This window comes from Rissa tridactyla, chromosome 2 (assembly GCF_028500815.1).
Source record: "Rissa tridactyla isolate bRisTri1 chromosome 2, bRisTri1.patW.cur.20221130, whole genome shotgun sequence".
NCBI classification, from domain to species: domain Eukaryota; kingdom Metazoa; phylum Chordata; class Aves; order Charadriiformes; family Laridae; genus Rissa; species Rissa tridactyla.
The window spans coordinates 159,236,894-159,261,113 of record NC_071467.1 but is presented as its reverse complement, the minus strand read 5'-3'; the positions used below and the strand labels follow the sequence as shown (position 1 = coordinate 159,261,113).

At 41.9% G+C, this 24,220-nt stretch overlaps 1 protein-coding gene across 1 annotated transcript in view; it reads left to right on the top strand.

The window, feature by feature from the left end:
- DPP6 (dipeptidyl peptidase like 6) overlaps positions 1–24,220 on the top strand; it is a 421,502-nt gene that overhangs the window by 279,672 nt on the left and 117,610 nt on the right. Inside the window, exon 6 of the mRNA XM_054193068.1 lies at positions 17,630–17,682. Coding sequence (XP_054049043.1) covers positions 17,630–17,682 — 53 coding nt within the window. The remainder of the gene's footprint in view (positions 1–17,629; positions 17,683–24,220) is intronic.

Below are 24,220 nucleotides of genomic sequence, written 5' to 3'. Positions count from 1 at the left end.
GTTTTAATAATTTTTTTACACAATACAGTTGCGCTGCATTTACATATATATAAAGTGTCTTAATATACATCATATGAATTAATCATTTATCTGAATTCTAATATGAATGGGTTCAGCCTCTAATTTTAATACTGGCTAGGAATAAAAATCAAAATAGAAAAGCATAGTGTGTCACTCCAATGAAGTGAAATATTAAAAAAAAATGCTACAAAGTCATTTCCTACCAGTAATAGCTTTCTTCTAAGGTTTTTCTGTTTATTTGCACAGAAGCATCCCTGCTCAGTGTCGGGCCTGTGTAACGGCACTGACACCCACATTGGAATAACACAGCCCTGAACTGGCAGACGCCTATTTTGCAAAGATATTGAGGCAACTAACGTGTGTTTTCCTGTTGTATCACTTCATCATCTTAGAGGACGATGAATTAAAGTCTGTTCCTTAAAATACATTTCTCCCAGGAAGCCTGGCAGGCGGTTGTGAGACTGGCGTGGGTACATTGTGGCTAGTTGGGCTGTCAGGTTTCATTCTAAATGCTTTTTTGCTGCGCTTATATTTACAGAAGTTTAATCTTTCAGGCAGCAATATTCTGGGTAAGCCTTGTGCTAATAGGGAACTTTTCTAACCTTGAACACAGAAGATTTGTTCTTTTTCTGGAAAGGTCATAGGGAAGGCGCCAGGCTTCCTTGTCTTTAAAATACTCTTGCAATTTTTCTGTTGTTTGTTTATTTTTTGTTTCTTTACACTAGAGCAAGGTCGAACCTGAGGCTGAAAGCACAGGGTGAAGTTTTGGGAAAGCACTGGGGAATAAATATACCCGTAGAGAAACTTTGATTTTAAATCATCCTTCCCCAAAACAAGCGTGAAGAGCTCTGGCTAAAGAGTTCGGTAACCCCAACACCACAGGCAAACGGGAGTTTAGCCACAGCATCTCAGCAGAAAGGACGCAGAGGGTCAAGGCTGTCCCTGGTGGCATCAGGTCAAAGCCACTCTTGCCCAGTGCGTGGCTCCACCAGCATTGGCCACGCCGGCTCCGTGCTCCCTGCAACACCTCCTGGGGAGACACAGAGGTCTCTGGTGTTTGGGCTGGAATCACTTTTGTGGGTCTCTGTGGCCTCCAAAACGGGATTTCCAAAATAGCCGAGTGACAAACCACCTCTTAAGTTCAGTAGCGTGTCTGCGACTGGGGGAGTGGTGGGGTGAGAATAATGAGTAACCAAACCCCATGGGCTTGTGTAGATTCCTGTGGTCATTGGAGTTAACCGTTGGAGTTTGTGTCACGGTGATAAAAGAAATAGAGGAAAGTAAATGAGAAGAAAAGTGATTTTCTTGAGTGACATGGTGAGACATTAAATAGAGAATATTTAATTGCCTGTATTATGAATAGCTATCGTTGTGTTGCGAGAGAGGAAATAAAGTGGCCGAGATTCTTCTTAAAGCTATTTGTTCTTCATTTCCAATTTACCAGTCCATTACTGTGTTTGAGCCTAGTTAAGAGCAATTACACACAGGAAACCCTGGCTGATTAATATGGACCAAGCTGCCAAGTCTTCTGAACAGCAGTTAGGGCTTAGAGACTTTTATGGCTGATACAACAGCTGCTATTACCTATTTTGCAGTTAAAAGAATGCATTTTTGTAATGCTGAAAGCTGCAAAGAATTAATCATCATTGTAATTAGAGCAGGCCCAACTATTTTTTTTTTTAGAGTGGTGAGTTTAGGGTTTTTTTCCCCCCCTGCCTGTCGGCATAGACCTCACGGGGGTGGTGGGACCTCAGAACTTTCAGAGAGACCTCAGACTTTCAGAGAGACCTCAGAAAGACCCAGTCCAAACCCTGGACTTTGTGTTTAGAGTAGAAATGAAGTAAAAAAGCATTATTTATAGAAAGTAGCATATTATTATTGTTGTTGTTCTTATTTTTTACTCTTTGTCCAAGTCTGGTTGTTCTGTGGAATGAACAGGTTTTGTGCTTATGGCTCCAATTACAACCTCATACTGCTTTAATTAGTCTTGTAAAAATTAAAATAATATAACGCTTGTTATTTCCAAAACACTAATGGGTATAAATATTAATGAATCCTCACAACATCCTTTTGAGTTAGGTGAGAACTATTATTATGATAAATATGCCTCTGAAAATTAGACACTATCATAACTACCATCAGTAATACTGCTAATATTGTAGCTGTGATATTTATTACTTAACTGAAATGGATTTGCCAGTGCTAGAAATAGGTTTGCATAAATCTGTTTTCTTTCTGCGGCAATAAATATATTTCAAATTTACCTTTTTCATTCCCACCCAAAGTTGTTTTCAGGAACAATGAAAATGTATAGTGTTTACAGTATGTAAAGTGTGCGCAGTTAGAAAATTTGTACCATAAAATAATGCCACCTGTTTTAGTGATTGGTTTAATTTTTGGTGTTTGTTGTAAACCAGTAGAATCTTTGAATGGAGAGTTTTGAGGGAAAACGCTTCTGTTTCTAGGTTTGCTGTCTTTCTTTTCATATGTATGCAGTTTTAATTCTTTGTTGTTCATAAACCAAAAGGACTCCCCCTGTTGTAAAGCAGCACAATATAAGGGTAGTGTTGACTATTATCAAAGGCTAGCGGCTAAAACTATTTTCCCAACATTTTCAAGCCTAAAGCACTGTAACTTTGTTTACTTTTGAGAATTGGTTACCTGTTATTAGAATAAATAACTATTTTTTCACTTCCTACATAAAAAGAAGAAAAAATTCAGTCCTAATAGTGTAGAGTTTATATTAAATGTTTTTCTGTTATTGCATCTGTGCTTGTATCTTCAAGCAAAATGTCTTCTCTTTTCTCGTTTCACTGGAGGACTGTAGTCATTCAGTGCTTCTGTAACAAGAAGTCGTCAGGTTATTAACAAATTAGTGGAACCACATAGACCAGCCACTCGTCAAATCTGATGATTTGCTTAATCTTGAGTCTCTTTCATGAAAACAACATCTTCAGTTGCTTCCTATAGAATAAATATTACTAATACCATTCAGCTAGTATTTAATATTTCGGTTAAATGCTCACAGCTTCTGAAAATTGCACCATTTTTATGAGCGTGCCCATGTGGGGTTCTGTCGAGGGGATCTTGTGGTGCCAGGGCTGAAAGTGGAGGGGCCTCTTTTTTCTCCTCCTTCTTACATGTTCTTATGTCCTGTTTTGAATCATATTATTTCAACAGCCAAGATCAGTAGAGTAAATATCCTTGTTTAATAATGTGCTTTTTATCCTATTTGAAGTGATAAGGAGAACAGAAGTGCTCCAGCTACATTTACATAACAAAAGCTAAGGCTTGTGTGTCCAGAAGTATCGGATTAACGAGAAAGTACTGAGAACATAGGGGAGGTTAATTTTCTGGGTGATAGTTTACTTTGGATTTGAAGCTCAAGCAGCAGCTATTATTTGACAAAATTTAGAGGCAAAAAATTATTTTAAAAGGAGAGCGTTGTGGGCTTTGTTGGTTTTTTGTTTTTTTGTTTTTTTTTTTTAATTATTAATCTGGTCTACTTAAAATACCCTTTGTGAAAGACTTACTATCTTTTCTAATCTCAAAACCGCCATGAATAAATTCCCTAATCTGCCGTTTTCAATGCGGGCTGAACAGCAGCAACCAGATAGACAAAAGAGGATTTTCAAAGGGATCAGGGAAGGTTGATTCAAAAACGTTTCTACGCTTCCATTTGCTTCTGTGCCAGACCTGGAGGTGTGCAGCTCACCCAGGCCAGCGCCCCTTCGCGGTCACCTTGCATTGAATAAACCCGAGCTGCCAATAAAGACAGTTTGAGCAACCGGGAGATTTTCCTACCGATGGATCTCAGCTCAGGCGGAAGGAGCAGTACCAACGTGCCGAGTTTTTCTGTCGCCTGTTGGTATCAGTAATTGGTTCAGTCTAATTAATGTTTGATATCTGCAGCGGCACAGAGAGAGAGGGAAGTTTGCCACACAACTCTAGAGGAATTTATGGGTTTTCAAAACTCTATTACAGCGTTGTGCAAACACGGTCTTCTCAGGTGTCCTCAGTTGTGCCTTTGACAGCAGAGCCCTTTCGATCACAATATTTTTTCTGCTGCACATGCTTACGAAATTAAAAATTTTTGCTATGGGAGGGTGGATACCCATTTTAATTGAGTAAACATGTTATCAGGTGGTGGGAATATTTGTTCTTGCTGCTCAGCAGTCATCGCTCTGTCCAATTTCTGTCACATTGTGTGTTTAGAATAGAAATTTTTGGATGCAGGCACAGGATGGTGGAGCAATAATTGGTGACAAGTTTAATCCTAGACCTCCCTTTTGAAGGGGAACATACAGACACTAATTTCATTTTGGTAACTTTCAGGGCCAATTTTGGACTAACACAGGAGAAAAAAAGAGGTCAAACCTATTCTTTATTTTATTTGCTTTGAAGGAGCCTCATAGTTCATTTCAAATCCCTACAAAGCTCCAGCAGAAAATGTGTTCCTTTATGTAGCCTTATTCTTTGCTCTTAGCAGCAATCCCTCTGCTTTGGCACAGCCCAGTTTAATTACAGAAAAAATTCCAGCGTAAACAGGAAGGTAGAGTGGGGTTAGGCACTCAAATACATGAACATCAGGGACATTTTGGCAGTTAAGTTCCTTGGGCCATGGGGCAAGGGGTTCCTAGGTAAAATTGAGGGTCTGGCATTGTAACTTGGGGTAGAAGCAGCAACAAAAAAGTGGAGTGAAATGGCATATCCCAAATCTGCATACTTTTTCTTTATTTTCCATTCTTTGTAAAGGGGAGATGATAGGCACTGAATCTCAGCAAAGGGGAATGGGTGGGTGGAGCCTTCCTGTGTTTATTGTCCATGGAAAAAGGCGTTTGCCTGCATTAAATGCAAGGAATGGGTGCTCACCCCAGCATCGCTACTAGAGCAGCTACTCTGGGAGTGGGATCATCTCAATGTCAAAGGAACCGGTGGGGACCCTGCGTTTGTCGTGGGTAGCCACCATGGTTACTTGTGGCCTGCAGCTCTTTCCTGGAGCAAATGATAAAACCACATTGGGATCCCCGTTCTTTGGCTCTGTTGCTCCCCGTCACAGGGCGATGTTTTCAGCAGGAAGTTGGTGCTTATGAAATGAAGATCTGGATGCATTCATAAAACATGATATGATGTGTTTGTCTGAGCTGGGAGGCAAAGCTCTGCCCAGCAGGTCTTCCTGCTGTCCTCAGTCCCCATATTCCAGTTTTGCCAATGCGTACTCCCTCTGTAGCAACGGTTTCAGTAAAACTGCACCAAATCTCAGTTTCTTACGGAGTCTCCATTCCAGGGAGTGTTTTTTAGTCTGATTATTGCAACAAAACACTAACTGCGTGAAATGGAGAGCATTAAGAACTGAGTATGCTGACTTCAGCTGCGGTGCCACCTCTGAACTTTAACTATTTTCTATTAAAAATGAAGGATTAAACTCTTGCTGTTCTTCTAATAACATAGATAAATAGAGTTAGGACTAAACTTTAAACCTCCTGGTTTAGCTGGGAGACTTCCATACAAATCGCACAGACATGACTGAGTGCAAAATAGTATTTCAGACTAAGTTGGCCAGCCTTGCTCGTGTAGCCGAGGCCAACAAACTGTATCCTGCATTTATTCACAGGCACAGATATACATCGGTAAACTGAAAAGCAAATCCACAGTTCCAGGGAAGACTAGAATAATATCAAAAGTCAGAAATAATTATCCTGTCATGCAAGAGTACATAGGTATATTATGTATCGGTATCAGCTATCAGCAGTCTTCCTCTGTAAATATTTTCTTTAGCAAATGAGATTTTCATCAAACAGAGAAGGGAAAATAAAAAGACTCAAGGCAAAACACTATGATACAAAAAACCCCCAGTTTTTCTTTGCTTGGATAAGATTATATTTTTCATTCTGCTTCCTTTTTTGAGTGTATAGATGATCTAACTTGAACAGACAGACTGGTGGAGGTTAATGTTCTAACAAAATCCACAAAACAACTTAAAAAGAACCTACAATTTATTTTTGAGTAAAACATAGGTAAGGTAATTGTACAAGGTCTCCTAGATAGTCAAAATCAGATAGAGAGTCAGCAGTAAAATCATTGCAATTTTCTTTTTTGCACTACTATGGGAATCCATCTTAGTGAAACACAGGGGAACCTTCTGTGCTTTAACAGGAATGAAATAAATGTAACTTTATAAAAATTATTGAAAAAAAAATTAGAACTTAATAAAGAACTAGGTTCCTTGCAACATGCAGAGGCTTCAGAATTACATTAGAGCCGAGTTCCTGTTTTTCGCATAATTTTGCTTCCTAAGTTTTTAGGGACAATAAAAATCCCATTTTGTGCTGGATTCTCATAAGTATAGATAGTTATTTTAAGATGTTAATGAAAGAAATTTATTAGGAATAAGATGCAAAATGGGAAAGCAACAGTGATTTAAAAGGCATTAGAAAGCAAAATCAGAAAGAATTTAATTCTGGTGTTGACGCAGAAACATAGGAAGCAGTCTCAGCCTGCCGGAGTTTATAATCTAATTCTTCTGATTTCCAGTCTCTTTCATTTATGTATTTTTAATCACTGAAATAGGAAAAAAAATATACTTAGTGCCCTCTTCTGGAAAACCACCGCTTACTATACAGAGCACCCCAATGAAATTTCTGTACTCAGAAATGCAAATCTTCTGAGGCAGATGTTCTCCTCTTTAGCTGAGTTACTTACCTAAATCCAAGGAGCGGATGGCGCTGTGTTTACCCTGAACGAGTGCCCTTTATCTCTTTAACTGCCTGCAGGACTCTGTTTTTATCAGGGCTATGTTAAAAGCAATAGTTAACGTTCCTCCTTGGGCAGCTAACGACCCAGATTTGAAAATGGAATCTTCTATTCTCTTTTATTCTCTGCTCAAAAAAAAACCCAAAAACCCTCTTTCTTAAAAAGGGAAACAAATCATAGGGTTTTAGTCAGGTCTTCAAAAGCACGAGTCCTCAGATTTTTATGTGCAAGGGTGGAAGAGTACCCGTACAGGGACGCTGTTGATGGTGGTGCTGTGAAGGGTGGTGCAGCAGGCAAGGAACAGGGGGTGTTCTGTGCTTCTTCCTCTCTTGTTTGCTCTCCCCTCGCTTTCTGAAGAGATGCCCATCATCACCATGGTCCATTTACCCCTTGGAAGAGGTCTACAGTATCGCATGGAGGACAGACAAAAAGCTCTGTTGTCTCGTATGTGATTTCAGTTTATTTTTCCTTATGTCAGAAAATAGAAATATTGCCTCCAGTGACTTAGATTCACGTGTACATCGAGGTGCAGCTCAGAGCCTTCTGATCTCATATGTAACTAGAAAATGAATGTTTCACTGAACAGAGAGAGCATTTTTGGACCGAGGTCCCCGGCATATATCTGAATACTTTCATTCTCCTTTCACATCCACTTCGGTGCTCTTAAACTTCTGCTCTCTGATGCTTTTTGAAGGTCTCATCCTTCTTGCCTTGGATTCCTTTCTTTGAGTCTTCTAAGAGTGCCCTGAGCCTATGAGCGTCATTTCAATGACAGTGCTAACTTCTTTGTATTATTCACCCTCTCGACTGCTATAGAAGAAAAAGCAATTTTGACATGCTAAGAGTAAATTTTAATAGAAAGAACATGCGCTGTGGTTCTGTAGTTGCTAATTTCTGCCGCTAAAGTGAATTATTTAAAAGTGAATAAATTAATTAGTTATACTAAGCATTCAGCCCATTTTCATGGCTTGGTTCTCACGTAATTGCTACAAAGCTGCACCATTTGGACTGTAAACTTCATAGAAAAGAGGTTTTTAGACTCTTTCCATATCCAGTCTGCCCAGCTCAAGAAAAGTTTCATTTAAAGGAGGCGTTATCTAATGTTTCAGTAAAAACATTGATTATTAAGCTTTGATCTCTCGTGCTGCCCTTCAGCCCTCAGACTTGCAACTCCAAAGTCAACGAAGGTGAGCGTCCGTCAAGTGAATGTAGATGTGAACAAAGTAAACTCCCCATCTGCATCAGCTACCCCAGGCTGCCTTCATAACCAGTGTGCTCCAGGGTGTAAATCTGAGGCTAAAATAGACATCAAATTCTGGTCGGAGGAGTCGTACCCCAAAGAGGCTTTTGGCACCATTGTCTGGGAAGAGGGTGTTGCTACATGCGGTTGTAGGTGCAAAAAGGGGTAAATGCTTGTAAAGAATGACCGGGGAGGTCAATGGCAGGGACATCCCTCAAGGTAGACAGCTGCAAAGAGAGTGGCTCCAAGCGGCAAACTGCAAGAGCCTGGGGAAGTATTTTGGGGAAGGATGACTATAAATAAGCTAACTCCAGTTTTCTTTCTGAATTGGCCTGGGGCCACTGTCTGAGCCAGGATAGCAAACTGGATGAGCTTTGGGTCTGACCCAATATAGGTATTATCATTATGTAATATCATGTGTATGATATTAGAAGAGAATCACAGGTGCATGTTTTGTATGTTTCTATCGATTGGAAGGTTTTCTGCATTTCTAGGTTTGGGATAATTGTCTCCTCCTAAAAGTTTTATTTGGCCCTAGGCTACTTTTGTACTCTTATTACATAATAATACAAAGTTGTTTGTTTATCTCTTACCTCTTTTCCTTAGATATATTGTTTGGTATGTTAGAAACGCAACATTAACTTTGTACTAGATAATTTAATTCTCATTTCCAAGTTTCTGAACTGGACTATAAAGCAGGCAAGCGCAGCACTTGGAGAATTGCCATCCAGTCTTACACTACGCCTGCTGCAGCGTGGGAGGGGAGCCTGGGAGTTTATACCATGTGACGTGAATACCGATAAAAGTTTAAAAACAAGATACAAAACGAGCTCGTTATTCATAACCCCCTGCTTGTAATTCTTAATAACTCGATCGCAGACGCTTCCCAATAACCTGAGCAACAACAAGCGCACGCAGGCTGGTGCGAAAATCCTACCGAGTGTTTCGTAGCCGCCGTTTTATTTACCAGTAAAAAATGGAGCAGTCGTCCTTTAAGCCAGTGACTGCAAGTGCTTGCTGGTGCTGGTGGTGCCAGTGGAGCGCTGTGAGGGACAGGTGGCTCTGGAGCAAAAGGAGGCTTTTGTAATTGCTTGGCAGGGCAGAGCTGTGTTAGAGTGCAGCAGCAGTTGGCAGATTGGATTAACGCTCTCCTAGGGGCGAGATCTGGCACACGAGCTGTATGTTAATACCTGTAGCCTAAGTTGATTCTGGAGCTGCGTTTGTAGCAAAAAGAGCATCCACTTTACCTCCACCATGTCACCAAGTCATAAATCCTAAAGCCGGCCTTGAAATTCCCTTTCGGCATTGTCAGCAGTATAAGGCTCTCAAAAGTGTAATTTGGAAGCAAATCTTTTAATAAAGAATTATTATCATGAAACAACTGAGATAGATAATCAGTTTGTGGAACATGGAGTAACAGCATTATCTTATAACACCGCAGTCCATCTATTACTGTAGTGGATGTTGCCATCACATTTTATTTATGGTTACTTCGCAAACTGGAGATGACACTGTTTGTGAAGGAGTAACTCCTGGGCTTAGCTGTTTCAGAGACCTTTGGTTTGGTAGCTGGAAAATCAGCTTCTAATCCCAACACTCCCCTTCTATGTTTGTGGGAGAGATTTACATATTAACTGTGCATGTCGCCTGCAGCACATGACCCTATTACAGTGGCTTGAGCTTGAGTTACGAACGCTTCTAAAATGCAAGTGCCTGTGGCATGACTGTGCTGTCCATTCCTGATGTCACCTTGAGGTGAGACTGCTGCTGCTCCAAGGAAGCCTCTCCAGTGTGGGTGACAGGCCATTCGTAGCACTGCATGAGCTGTTCTGGTCGTCCTCTATGCACCAGTGACAAGCTTGTAGAGTAAGGCTCCTTCAGGCTTGTATTGCAATGATGTAATTTCCAGTCTTAGAGATTGAATAGTTGAGGAATTTGAAAAAAAGCCATGCAAAGAAGACTCTTCCTGATGATCCACCGCTTCTTGTCTTCTTCTGCTCTCCATTCCTTGTACATAGCATTTTATTCCCTTCTTCCAAATCAATTGTTAAAATTTCTTCCTGGTTCTGGAGATACCCAGTCGCCGATCCTTGATTGCCTACGACGTTGGGTAGCAGTGGAGCAGCTCCTTATTCATAGTGGTGTGGCTGAGATGAGACACCGACCCATCGGGTCTCTGAGACATTCATGACTTAGTGTTGGCTGTGCCATTTCAGCCAGGTCTAGGTATGCTGCTGGGTCCAGATCCTTCCCTTTCCAAGAAAAATCGTTTCATTTTTTCCCTTCACTCAGCTGTCATATGTGCATTCCCCAGGTATAGATCTTGCTCCCTTTGCCCAAATGTTAATTAAACAAAAGTTAGTTCCTCTGGAATAGAGATATTTGTAGCAAAGGCAACCAGTTGCTAAATGTTCTTTATGTCACTTGATCCAGAGAGATCACCTTTCCTGCTCAAACCTATTTTCCCTGTCTCTGCTCTTCCCTGAGCTCCCCAGACCTCCCTGCAGTGTGTCTCAGTGTGCACTCTCTGTGGTTGTGACCATGTTACACATGTGGCTGATCAGCTGGATACCGTGCAGTGGGTAAGAGCATCCCAAATTAGGTATTTGATAACAGCTGTGGGTTATTTAGTTGCTGGCTCAACCAATGCACAGGAAATGCTCATTGGTAGCATTTCATTATGGTTTTCCTAATTTATTAGAGGCACAAAGAGAAATGAGCAGCGTTCCTTGGAGGGCTGTAGAAACAGGTTGGCACACGGCATGAGACTGTATTAGAGGTACATTGCTTGGGAAGTGATAAAGTATAAAGGGATAATTCAATGTAGAGACAAAAGAGAATTTGCTGGCTCAGAAGAAAACAAAATAGGTCAGTATCACAATGAATTTGAAAGGTGAGAACGTTGAAAAGACCTCAAATTATAAGGCTTTATTGATTTGTTTGGTTCTTGCAAGCAATCAAGCTTCACGGAGCGTAGAGTACAAAATAGCATTATGGATTTTGGTGTGTTTTTTTTTTCATTACAGTGACACAAAAGGAATAGATAGTATGTGGTTTTTCAAAGAATCTAATTCCAGGCTGGTTAGTATGGAGTGCCTATTAGCAATAACATGGTGGTAATACTTTGCTAAAATAGTTGGGCTGAGGAGAGTACTGCTGACCAGTCTGTCTCTAATGATAGAAAAAAATGAAAAGACCATTATCTAACCGCCCACAAACCATGCCTCAGCCAGAGGTAACCCCTTGTGCTCTAAGTCACAAAGACATGGGAGAATGAAAGATCAGAAATTGAACAAAACATTACCAACAAGTTGGTGGTCAGTTACAGGAATGGTTTTTTCATCCCTTTGGAGGGCCAGGTCAACACGTAATGGGAAAAGACGGATTTCTTCTCAACAGAACAGAGGGAGGGTTCAAGTTATTCATCAGTTTTCAGGTCGTACAGCCCCAACAAATCAAAGGTATCATAAAGAATTTTGATCAAGGCAAATGATGTTGACTCATTAAGTGAAAATTTAGTCTTTAGTATTAAGTTTCTTAAAAAATACAGAAAGTTCTGCAACAAACAGGTACAGTGACTTGCTTTAGCTCTCTACAGAAAGCCATAATGAAGTATGGCAGTGAGATATTTTTAGTCAGACAATTATCCTTTTCTCTGCTGGAAGATTTATGTGAATGACATAGTTACTCTGTAAAGATAACATGGTATTTGATTGGTGGCTGACCAACAGAAGAATCAATGTGATAGTGTGGTTGTGTCTGTGGGTCACCCTCTACTGTACAGGATATGTGCATGTAGTAGAAGGAAACACAACCTCTGGCTATCATTTGCTTGTGATTTTCCTTTTGAACCTGGTTTTCCCTCCCATTCATGCCACTGTGAGATAACAGGGTACCAAATACGTGAGTCGTTTGCCAATGCAGCGCAGCAGCCTTCCTGCATTCTATTTTATTCTCTTTCCCTCTTAATTTGTCAACTTCAGAGCCTGGTTAAATATCACAGATATTAAAGGCCAAAAGGCAAATCATCTTTTACCTGCATGTTTTGCATCACAGCATGAGTTACCGTTTAAGGGTGCCAGGACCATTTTGAAAGGTGGAGTATGTAATTATGTCAAATGTTTGGGATTATTCAATCGGTTTGACATTCATATGTGCATTTAGGGATTTGTCTGTTCATAGCACAAGTAGGAAAATGGGCTATATAATCTACTTCCAGCAAGTGTCTTTTTAGAGACTCTTTGTGGGAAACCCTTTTATTGGATCTGGCAGTTCCTGTTCCACCGGCCACTTGTGCTGTGTTTTTACTGTCCTACTGTAGAGTATAAAAAGGAATAGATTATAGACAATTTGGGTCTATTAAGAATCCTGAGGGAATCTATTATTTGGAGATATACTTTATTGTTACGGAAAAAGAAGTGATTCCTTTTACCCAGATAACTACTGAGCCCTTTATGATTAATTACATTAAAATATATTCTTGCTATTTTCAGGCTTTAGCCAACCTTTGTACAGTTTTATTTCCGATGATTACTTAGAGCGTTCATTTTTATCTGGGGGCGTGGGATGACTTTTTGGATGAAATGTGTGATTCCCAAAAAAGAAGACGGACACTAAATACTAGGAATGTTGTATTAATCCTTGCAAACTGCTTTGTAAAACAGCTTGCGCTTCTACTCTGCCCTGTAGCTGTTCGCTCTCAAACTCTAAATTCTATGAGATTTTTTGTGAGTAATGCAAATAACACTACTGCATGAAGGACCAGATAGCTCTATGGAGTCACTTAGAAAATAGATGCAAAGGAGGGTTTTCTTCCTGTATTTATCAAGTAAGAAATAATCCCGAGATCATGGCAGCCAGGCCACCTGGGTTTAATCTCAGACCCACAAACTGTTTAATAGGCTGAGTGGTAAGACGCTAAATTAGCTGTTTTGGTAGAACAGCCTGTTGGAAGAGGAGAGGGTTGGGCTGATTTGGGGAGTCTTCTTCTAAGGGCTTTTCCCCCCCCTTCTTTACTTGTAAACCTCCTTGAAAGAAAGTCTGCACCTCTTGTTTGTATCGATTCATCGCCTTGTCATACGAACATAAAAGAAAGCCTTTCGACAAATGCTGATTACTGCTGGTGCTAGCATGGTATCAGCCCACAAAGTGTGACAGAAACCAGCGCAGAAGATCGAAGTGTAAACTAAACTCTTCCTTTTTCATGACACTAGTAATAAATCCTCAGCAGGCAGCGTAATCTTTCATACCAGCCCAAACGTGCTGAAAACACATTTCACATTTTCCTTCTAAAAATTCCCTAATTTCCCTCTAAAACCTTTTCCTAATCATTTGTGAGTTGCACTGGCAGTGCCAAATTGAAAATAATGGGGACGATTTCAAACTTTTAACAAAAAGTTAACGAAGGCAAAGGCCCTGCGTGTCCAGCATGTGTCTGTGTGACAAACCAGGTGAGATGTAGGGAGGTAACCAGGATCCCTCCTGTCTTTTTGGACTTACGTCAAGTATTTGTGCGGTTGCTTTGGGGCAAGAGCAAAAGCTATGACCTCTGATTTAAAGCATATGAATGGTCACAATGCATAAATGAGTCCAAATCGATCCTATTCTTAAATAACGTATTTTCTGATTAAGTAAGCCCTGCTGGACTAGGACCTGTATCCTTGGAGATGAAGCAAGTGCTTTCGAGGCGATGTTACTCTCCCATTCACACCACACTTTGCTCTGCAGTGATGCGGCACAGAAATTGCTTCTTCCATTTTGTTTCTGCAGCTTGTAGGGACCACAATTTACTTGTTATTTTGGAATCTGGTGCCGGGGAAGAGGCGGATGCTCTTCTCTGCTGCTCTGTCTGCTGCACTGTTTGCATTTCCACTGTCATCTGGTCAAGTCTAGATTTCTTTTGGTGGTTGCATAAAATAAGGCCGGTGGCTTCACAACAAAGTGTTGTCATATATAATTAGTCCGGTATTTTTCTGAATTTGAGAGAGATAATTGCCTTTCCAAAACTAAGTGGAAACAGATAGATCCGTCTCTTAGCCCCTTTATGGTTTCAGCGTAAACATGCACTTGTTGCAGAACATAATGTAAATTGAAAGTAAGCGAGATCTGTGCTTTGATCTGGGATGAGAAGCCCAGTGGGAGAGTGTTTCTGGCCCAGTGGTTTCGGTACAATAACTTTTACAGCACTCACTGGTCCCAGCTGGTATGGGAGCTTTTGTGATCTGGTTTTGGTAGCACCTAGAACCCTTCAGAGCAGTCTCAAACCTGTTCTAACTCATGTTGGTGGGATGACTTGGCACACAGGGTCTACAGAACAAAACAGTTGCCAAAAAATCTGCCGCCTTCAAATACGCCACTCTGCTGAGAGGAGCTGTGCGCTTCTGGGATCCAGCCAAAAATCGGGGCTAAGAACATCAAATCAGTGCTAGGTCTTCTACCACACCCCTTGGATAGATAAGGGGAACACAAAAATACTGCTATTTTTGTTGGCTACAGCTCAGAAACAGAGATTTTAAATGAAACGAATACGAACTTTTAAGCACCGTCCAGTCTCTGAGGCTTAGCTTTGGATTCCAGAAGAATGTTCATCTCTCGCCTACGCTTTTCCCTGGTGTCAGGCTTTCCTTCTGGTAAGTGAATAGCCTGATTCTGCTTGACCTCAGCAGAAATTTTAGTTGAGATATTAAGCAGATATAGTCATCCTCTCAAAAAGGTAAAATGATTTCATTTAGTTTGCATATTTAAGAGGAAAGCAGCCATTTCATTTCCCAGAAAGACATTAAGTGATGTTTGTCTTGATTCCTGCGTGCTTAGGAGAGTTGCTCGCAGTGTGTTTTCCAAACATGTTTGAAATAGTAGGGATGAGGAGGACTTTTGACCTGCATGCACTCTTGTCCTTAAGAACAAAAATAATAATAAATGTCTGATCCTGAAATCTTTGCTCAAATAGTTGCTATTTACATAAGCTAACCTACTGATTTTAAGGATTTATTTGAGAAAGGATTGCTCCTGTGAACGAACTCTGCCAGCGACAAGCCTTTGAGAACTACATGCTACAGGCACAGCAAATGTGAGATATTTCAGTCTGGCCAAAGACCCGAGAGGACAACTAATGTTCAGAAAAATAAAGGAGTACTTTGAGACTCCTGGAATTTTTGTTTTCCCCACTCCTAAACTGTTTCGGCAAAGAAAATCTTTTACCTTGGTCTCCATTAATGGCTCTAAGACAGCTCTAAACTCTCTAGCATGGCTGCGGGCAGTCTGTACCACCAGCAGGAACATCAGCAGATGTCCTGCTCAAAGTTTCCCTGGCTGCTTCTTTTCCCTCCAGCCTGCTACGTTTCTTTATTTTCCCCTGATTGCCTCTGTTCACTTTGGGCGCTGGCTTCTGCCTCTCCCTCTCACATCTTGCAACACAGCATGGCTTGTTACCTTGAACACCAGTCCTTGCCTCAGCTCCCATTTTATACGTCTACATCATTTTCCACATCCTACTGCCAGGATATTGGAAGACAAAAGTTGCTCAGTGTTTAATGACAATGTATTACCAGGTTGTTCAGCTCTGTAGACAAATTTAGTCTTCCAGTGCATTTTCTTTAAGGAATTTTAGCAGTTTTAAAACTTCACCAATGCTGGAATAAAATCTAAGGCCACGTGCATCAGCCAGGTCTCCAATATCAACGTTGTAAGATTCAAGAGCTCTTTGGTATGATTGGGTGTGGATGAGATAATGGTACTTTATTTGACATCATCTGAAACAGGATCTGAAAAGGACACCTATACTAAAATAAATGCTATTTTGCAGTGAATTAATTTGTGCTTCTAGACCTTCCCTGATATCAATACACCAGAGACTCACCTTGCTGGAGGAGTCTTTATGCATATGAATGCCTAAAAGGAGATATGATTTTTGGGATGTAACCTGATGATGTCCTTGTAATGAAGGGAGTGAATTGCACAGGGTAAGAAAGGGAATCGCATTAATCTGGCGTCAGTCTCTTCATTTCATGGGTAGAAATCCAGTGCTTTCAGCTCTATACTCTGGTGGTAACTTTTTTTCAGGGGGTTCATGCAGTGGTGTAAGAATTTAGTGTTTTAAATTCAAATTGTAGCAGAGAAGGTTGTTTTAATATCTACAGGATGATGAGCCTTGTGTTTATCTGCCTCTCTACTGAGCCCTCCCAAGAGGGCTGTTGGTGAAACACTGGCCCAGGTTGCCCAGAGAGGTGGTGGAGGCCCCATCCCTGGAGACATTCAAGACCAGGCTTGATGAGGCTCTGAGCAACCTGATCTAGTTAAAGATGTCCCTGCTCACTGCAGGGGGTTGGACTAGATGGCCTTTAAAGGTCCCTTCCAACCCAACACATTCTATGATTCTAAGATGTAAGCTTGTTATAGATGCCACTATGCAGGCTTGCCCTCGAGGGTGATGGGTAGTAAGTCATGCTTACTTGTCTGTGAAGCTAGTGGTGTGCTTGGGATGGCCACTGCTGAGGCTGGCAGCACCACCCAGGACATCTCATGGTTTCTTGGAATAAATAAAAAAAAATAAATGTGCAAAACCAGAGGTATCTAGGAAAAATAATTTTGATCAGACAAACTTGATTGGTGAAGCAGGTATTCAAGAAATTCCTCCTTTGTCCTCTGGACAGGATGTTTTATGAGAGTTACTGGAGAGCGAGTGGCTTAAAGATTTAAGTAAAAGTCAAATGAAATGACTGCTAGGAGACGTATTTATTTATTTATTTAGTAGCATTTAGTAACAGGACAGAATTGCAAGAGTGAGTGCCTGTCTAAAGGTGTGTAAAGTCATTCATATTTAGACCTTTTCACACTAGTGCCCTGACTCTTATGCTGTTCAGCGTTGCTCACCTTGGGCAACCACAGAGCCCTGTTAAGGATTGCGTGGTTACTAGTGGAAAATCAGTCTGCCAACTCTTAAATCGCTGACCTTGACTCCGGTGTTATTATTTACTACTTAGAAAATAAGTGATAAACTCTCCCTTCTGAGCTGACCAGCCATGCAAACTGACGAGCTCCTCCCCAAGGCCCAAAGAGTGCAAATTGATATGAAGGTGCAACGTAGCAGGTCAAACAAATGTGAGGTCAGCTTTACGCCCTGAGTCAATAAGTTTTCATTTGCTGGCTGACACGGGTATTAGAACCCGCTCTGAGATCAGCCAGTATCACTCCCTGTTTTATTTATGCGGGAATAAAGCAAAAAAATATTCATTCTGTCCCTGTTGTGTCTAGTTATAATGATGGAGAATGTCTCCAGCTGACCAAGGTGTCCTCATTAATGATTGTTCTATATTTAGCCCTTGCAGAGACCATGTGCCCCCAGTTTAATCAAAGACCTGGTAGTCATGGCAACGACACAGAGCATCTGGATGTATACGATTTGCCAAACACTGTAATAAAGTGCAAGATGAAAAGAACACACAACAGCATTAGGTGAATTAATGTATTGTTCTTTTCTACTACGGATTTTGAAGTGTTTATAAGTGCTCCCTAACCATAAATGCTAGATTGTTTTTGCAGAAAAAGAACCCTAGTAACACAGGTGACAATTACTAATCTCTTTTTTTGTTTGTTTTTCTTAATTTCATTTTGCAGGTGTATCAGCATTCATATACGGCGTATTATGTCCTCAGCAAAATACCTCATGGGTAAGCAATTTTTCAATGTCTTAATTTTAAAACTCAACCATTAAGAATTCTGCAAAATAACATGTATTGTGACAAATGGCTTCAGCTGCAGCATCCGCTGAGCTGTGTGTTGTACAAAAGATGACATAGTCTGGAAACAGAAGTACTCAGCTTCCCTGAAGAGTCAGACTACATGAATTTCGTATTCCAGTTTTCAAGTTTTTGGCTAGAATATGTATGTGTTGGTGTCTGGCTGAGAGCCGTGGTTGGCCGCTCACCGGAGGACTGTCAGAGGATCTATCCAGGTGTGTTTAGTCCCTTAAATGTGGTCAGAAATGAGGTGTCGCCCTTCAGTTTTGGATCTCTCGGCAGATTCCCTTGACAGAAGCGCTCTCTCTAGCATCCCGTCTGAAGGCAGACAGACCAGAAGCCTGTTCCCAGGATCCCGATGCTGCTTACTTACATGCACTCACAATTATACTGAAGCTACAGGCCTTTGGGTTTATAGTTTATCTTTTCCGAGTGTGAGGTAAGTGCAGACAACAAGAATGCCGCATTGGCTTTACACAGCATTTCTAAACTTAATGAAAGCGTGTTGCTTTACCTGAAGCGCATGGCCCGAAAGATTATGTATCATTATAAGTAATAAACTCCCATCACACAATGCCTCTTCATTTAGCTCCCCCCATCCCCTGAAAGTCCTGAAGTAGGCTCGGTGTTTAACGTAGGCACCGATTACCTTGAGAGGATCCTTTAGCTTTGATTAGTCGCGGTTTTTTAAATACCGTTCTCAGCTTTGTCTTTCTGATGCTGCAGGTAACCTGCAGCTCCAACTCCAGCACACTACAGCTCACCTCGCCTGTCTTGTTTCTCTAGAGTTTAGCCCATAGTTTCTACCTGCTTTTCCCTTAAAAGATACCTTCTTTTTAATATACTTTCAGGACTGGCCCAACCGGTCAGGAATGGGACACCACCACACCAACACGACACATGCAGGCATATGATGATACACGGTGTTTCAGAGGGGCATTTCCATAGCACCAATGGAAATGCATGCATTGCACAGCAAAATTCCTCAAGTCGTTGTCAATAAATACTGAGGTAAAAGCCAGGAAGCTGATGCCGGGCTGTGTGTTTTAAGTATCGTATTGGTAATAGCTGTGCGAGAATGGTGAAAGGGAACAATATAGTTGTGCTCTGCCATTTCTGTAGACCATTGCACGTGACGCTGGTTATAAACCATGTAATTTCAGTTTGCGTTATGCTTCTTCACTAGGTTGTAATTTCTATACATTATGGCAAAACAGGTAGTAGATGCTTTGGATGCTTGCAATAGCTGGCAAAACCTGCAAAGTTTTAAAAAAATCTGTGTGGTTTATACACAGGGTGATCACAGGATCACTGGATAAGTCAGGTTGGAAAGGATCTTGCAAGGTCCAACCTCCAACTCAAACCAGGTTGCTCTGAGCTTTATCCCATTGGGGTTTGAAAACTTGCAGGGATGGCGACTGCAGAGCCTCGATGGGCAACCTGTCTTGTTGCCTGACTGTCCTCCTGGCGGGGAGAAAGTTTCTCCTTACATCCAGTCTGAACCTCTCTTTTCAGTTTGTATCCACTCTCTCCCACCCATCCCACCATATTAAATGCATTACTGCTGCTCTGACTTAGGAAAACACTGGAGCAGGTCCTAAAGTCCTGTGGATTTCTGCACCCCTGGGCCAAATGCCTACCCCTGAGAGAAGGCAGGATCCTGGCCATGCCTGTGTGCTCGCTGTTTCCTACTGCTTTTCGTAGACTGCTCCCACTACGGCTGTGTGTGGTGGACCAGCAGCCTGCCCACTGGGCAGTCCTCAGAGAACCTCACTGTCTACGCAGGAAGGATATTTTAAGGGCAAAAGTCCTCAAAGTCAAACATTGCAACACCTAAATTTTCAAAGGCTGCGCCCTCTTCCCAGTCCAGCTTCTTTGGTACGGTAACCTCGGTGGCTCAGTTCTAACAATAGAGAAGTACAGACTCAATGGCAAGATATAAACACATCTCTCAGAGTTTCCCCCCTCTAAAAATACTAGTTACATTCAGGTGTTCCTCAAGGATTTGTCTCAGCACCCTTGTGCACACAAGTAAAAACAAAACAAAACAAAACCACTAAACAAAAAAAACTCAACGAAATAACTTGCTTTGGCTTCTACCTAGAAACAATTCTTTGTACAAAAAAAAATCTGTACTAGAGACACACATGTTTTAAAATCCGTGAGCCCTGGAGCTTGTGAAGCCTGCTTCCCTACAGCTTGTATCTTGTGATTGACTCACCACAAAAAATCATGAGCTGGAGGTTGCTTCCATGTACAGTTGGAACATGGGAATTAGGACATTTGTCACCATCATCCATGTCAAAACTCTGGTGCCCCAGTGTGACACATTCCAGACTTCTTCGGTCTCCTTCCTTCCCTGCCTCCATGTGATCTTTGTTTTCACTTAGCTATTTTTTTATTTTGCTTTCTCCCCCTACCCCCGCAGGAAATTACTGGACTTATTTAATTTTTGAAAACTCTGTCTTTCTGGCAATATGTCTGAAATTAGCTTCTGGGCTGAAAAGGTGTTGAACAACAGGATGAACACCCAGCATGAGCACATAAGCTTTGTTTCTGCAGTAAACCTGGCTAAGAGCAAAAGCATTTGACTGACAGCACAGTTCTATTCCAGACGCACAAAAAAAAGGTGGAAAAATAGAAGTATCATGCATAGTGTGCATCAGAAATGCTAAAAATTAAAAACACAGGAGTCCGGGCAGGTTTCCGCTACCCCATGATCTTTCTTTGTCCGTGAAAATCAGCTTGTTTCCCCCAGTTTCAACTATATTGCGCACTCAGCTGTGTTTCACCTTGCTCCCCGTGTTCAGTTGAGCAGTTGTGGAGGGTTGGTTTCAGAGGAGGAGTATCCAGTACAAAGGGATGATATGGAAAGTGAGAGTGTGCCAAGAGGTGTGCGAGTGTGTCAAGCATCGATGTCCCCGCAACACGGTATAGCGCTGGATCAGGGAACCATTGGCAGGAGGAGGGCTGGAAGGATGGCTGCATTTCGTGTTGGTACAGGCATGGTTTGCAACGCGGTTTAGGCTGCAGATACCTATACAGGCATTGCAAACCATATCGTACAGTAACAACTGCATTGACCTTGCAAACCATGTTGTACAGTAACAATTGTATGGATCTTTCAGGTGATCATAGTGCATGGGAGTGGTGGAAAGAGTGGCACATTACCATTTCCCCGGAACATGGACATTTATTGTTCGTTGGAGTTCTGCGTATATTTTAGGGTGGTACGTGAAAGGAGAGGCCAGGTGTAGCAGGTGTAACAGGTGATGAAATACATCCACTGAAAGTAGAGCCTCTGTTAGATGAAGGGGTAAAAATCTCTTCATCTCGTGTTCCATATTTAACACCGGAATACTGCTCTAACGGATGTGTGTGGTTGAAGATTGTTGAGGGCAGGACCAATGCACTGACGCAGCACAAGTTTCAGTTCAGTTTGATGTTCCAGGTCCTTTGGTGATGACAAAATTGGCAACCCACAGGCAGCATCCTTGCCCTCCACTTGATGATAACACAAGTGACAAAAGCCTTTGACCAACAACCCATTTGCCATTTCTACAAACTGTTTTCATGCATTAATCCTCTTTTGCGAGTAGACACCAGCTCTACATCCCATCGGCGTGTGCCAGTGGTGCCTGGGCATACCTCCAACTCAGCAGCCGCAGCAGTGGCTGCTGGTGAACGAACTCACTCCCCTCCCCAATATCCCTCCTGCTCATAGACACTCACTCCTGGAGACCGGCTGTGACACCGCCCTCTCTACCCTCTTCCTCATCCTCCGCTACGACCTGCCTCATCAGGAAGGACAGACAGTTCAGGCTTGGTACCCACTCACGCCCTTGCTACACCCCTGCTGAGGCTAATTAATAAGGAAGCCAGTTAATCTAATCTGTGGCATCACTTTTTTAAATAATGTGACATCAATCTGCCGGCATAAATTGCTTTTTAAAGGGAAATTTCTAATTATTTTTGCTGTGTTCTGCAGACTCTCCAGATTCAGGCTGTGTCTGAAGTCAAAAGTACCAGCATTTTCCAGATTTCATTCCAAGCTCTCCGTAAATTTGATAAGCCAATTTGGGCACATCCTTAGCACATAAGCTAACAAATGGCATTTTATACAGGGTGCAGGACTGCAACATTTTTCCATGAGAGCTCTAGTGGAACTAAACTCCCCGGGTAAGGGGGAGTAGCACAATTTGACTCTCTATAGGACAACTAATATATGCTAATGACAGAGAGTCAAAGGATGTTATTTAAAAATGAAAATAAGCCCAAGGCAGAAGAAAGAATAAATATCCCTGCAGGGACCCTGCACAGATTTAATTTCTCCTTTTTTTTGTTATTTCAGCCTTCTCACGGCCTCTTGGTAAACTAAGGGTAGAAACCCCTACCGTTTATTTGCCACATTTGCCTTCTGTTTTCAATGGCCCGTGGCTTACAGTTTTCACAGGGGAAGCCGGCTAAGATCTGCAGTTCTCATTTTCCTGGGCTGAGGTGTGTGGGGAGGTTGTGTTCAGTTCAGCTTTCCGTCACCCATTTTTCTCCTGCTGTTCACCCAAAAATGAGATGCTGGTGCTGGGTGCCATCTAGTGGAACAAGCCCTTGTGCTTGCTGCTCATGGTCCCTGGTAAGAACATCTCCGTCCCGTCCCATCTGGTTTCCTCTTTTTCAGATATATCTGCCGATAGCTGCTTACAGCTGTCTGCATTATAAATATTTTTGCAAAGCTCCTCTCATAACCCCACAGTTGCACTTGCTGCATTGTACTGGCCAGCTAGTTTTAATTTATAGGTACTGCGATAGCATCTGCAGGTCTAGATGTGGAACAGGGAGCTCTCGTGCAAGGTGCTGGGAAAAAGTGGAACGCAAATACCATGTGCAGTTATTTGCTAATATTATTTTTCCTAACTTTGGAAAATAAAAATTTAGCAATATGATGTAGGCAGCAACCTACTTACGAAATCCAGACACCGAAAATTGTTTTATTCTTTTGTGGGTTTTAATAACGTTGCTCCTACTGAGTCCAATATAGATGATCCTAGTCATTCACATCCTTCACTGAAATAAAGGAAAAAGCTTAGTTTGTTCAGGGTTTTCCTGGTCAGGCCCAGACTGACCGGAGTGTTTCCCTAACCTTGTTGCGGGATTTCCCTCACCGGTGTTCAAGTCCTTTCACACCAGTGTGTGCTGCTGGACCACTGGTTTGATCTGGCACTGTGGGTCCTAAGCAAGAGCTAATTTTGGATTGATATCCACGGGGGTACCTCTATCTTTAACTTTTTGCTGCGGCCAGCAGGGATGTTACACTTTTTTTACAGTTCTGTGTTGTGTTTGCATTCCCCAAAATAAAGCCCAGCATAAAACGTGCGTTTCCTCAGACCTCCTAGTGCTCATCCAGCTCTGCATGAACCCTTTCCCTCTGAGCACAGCTAAGTGCCAGCATTAGTGCTGACCCCCTCGGATGAGCTCGCGGCATGGTGTTAGCGCATCCAGCTGGGGCATGTCAACAGGAGCTTCAACAGGTCATGTCAACATGTTGACAGCTGGGGCATGTCAACAGGAGCCCTATAACAGGCTTATAGGGATCAGTGAGAAAATCAGCAGTTATTCCCACTCCTCATTGATTTTGTGTATGGGAAGGAGGGAATTGCACACAGTTACTCCCATGCAGAATCCATACTTCTTCCCAAATTTATGTATTGTAGTCAGAGGAACGCGGTAGGTAGATCACAGGAACGATCACGGAGCTGAGTTCAGCTCTTCCAACCTACACTGCCAAGCGTTTGTAAAATACCATACGCATCCCCCAACAATGAACTCCCAGGAACTCCAAGAGAAGTCCCATGGGGGGAGTGACTGCAAAGTATGCGTTGGGGGTCCACAGAACTGATAGCAGAAGGAGGAGCTGAGCCTGTGCTTCACTGTGAGTAAATTTTCAAAGTGATGTCTGTAGATATCTCTGCAGAGCTCTCACTAATATTCCTGTCTCCTCCTTTTGTACAAGCTACTGGCAGAAAAGAGGTTAAAGTTAATTAAAGAAAACATAATCTGATTCGTACGTACCCTATTGTATAATATTTTGAAAGACAACAAGGTTTTCCTTGTACATGCTCTCGTTTCCATGTTCACAATAAAAAGTAAGTGTGTTCCATTATTTAAAATCATGGTTAAAAAAACTTGAGGGAACCGGCTCCGCTGCAGACATCTGTCCATTTGACCAAGGCTGTTCTATTTCATTTTGCTCTGGCCTGTTATGCCCCTTCTCTGTAGCACTGAAGAAAATTCCCATGCCTCAGTGTCCCCATCAGCAAAGCAAGGAGAGAAACCTTGCTTACTCGACAGAGGTGATATGTGATAATTGCTGTAGAGAGTGCTGCACAATTTCACTCTTCGACATTTATAAACTTGTACTAGAGCCCACATTTTATTTTAGGAGGAAAAAGTACTGTAATTAATAGAATCTGTT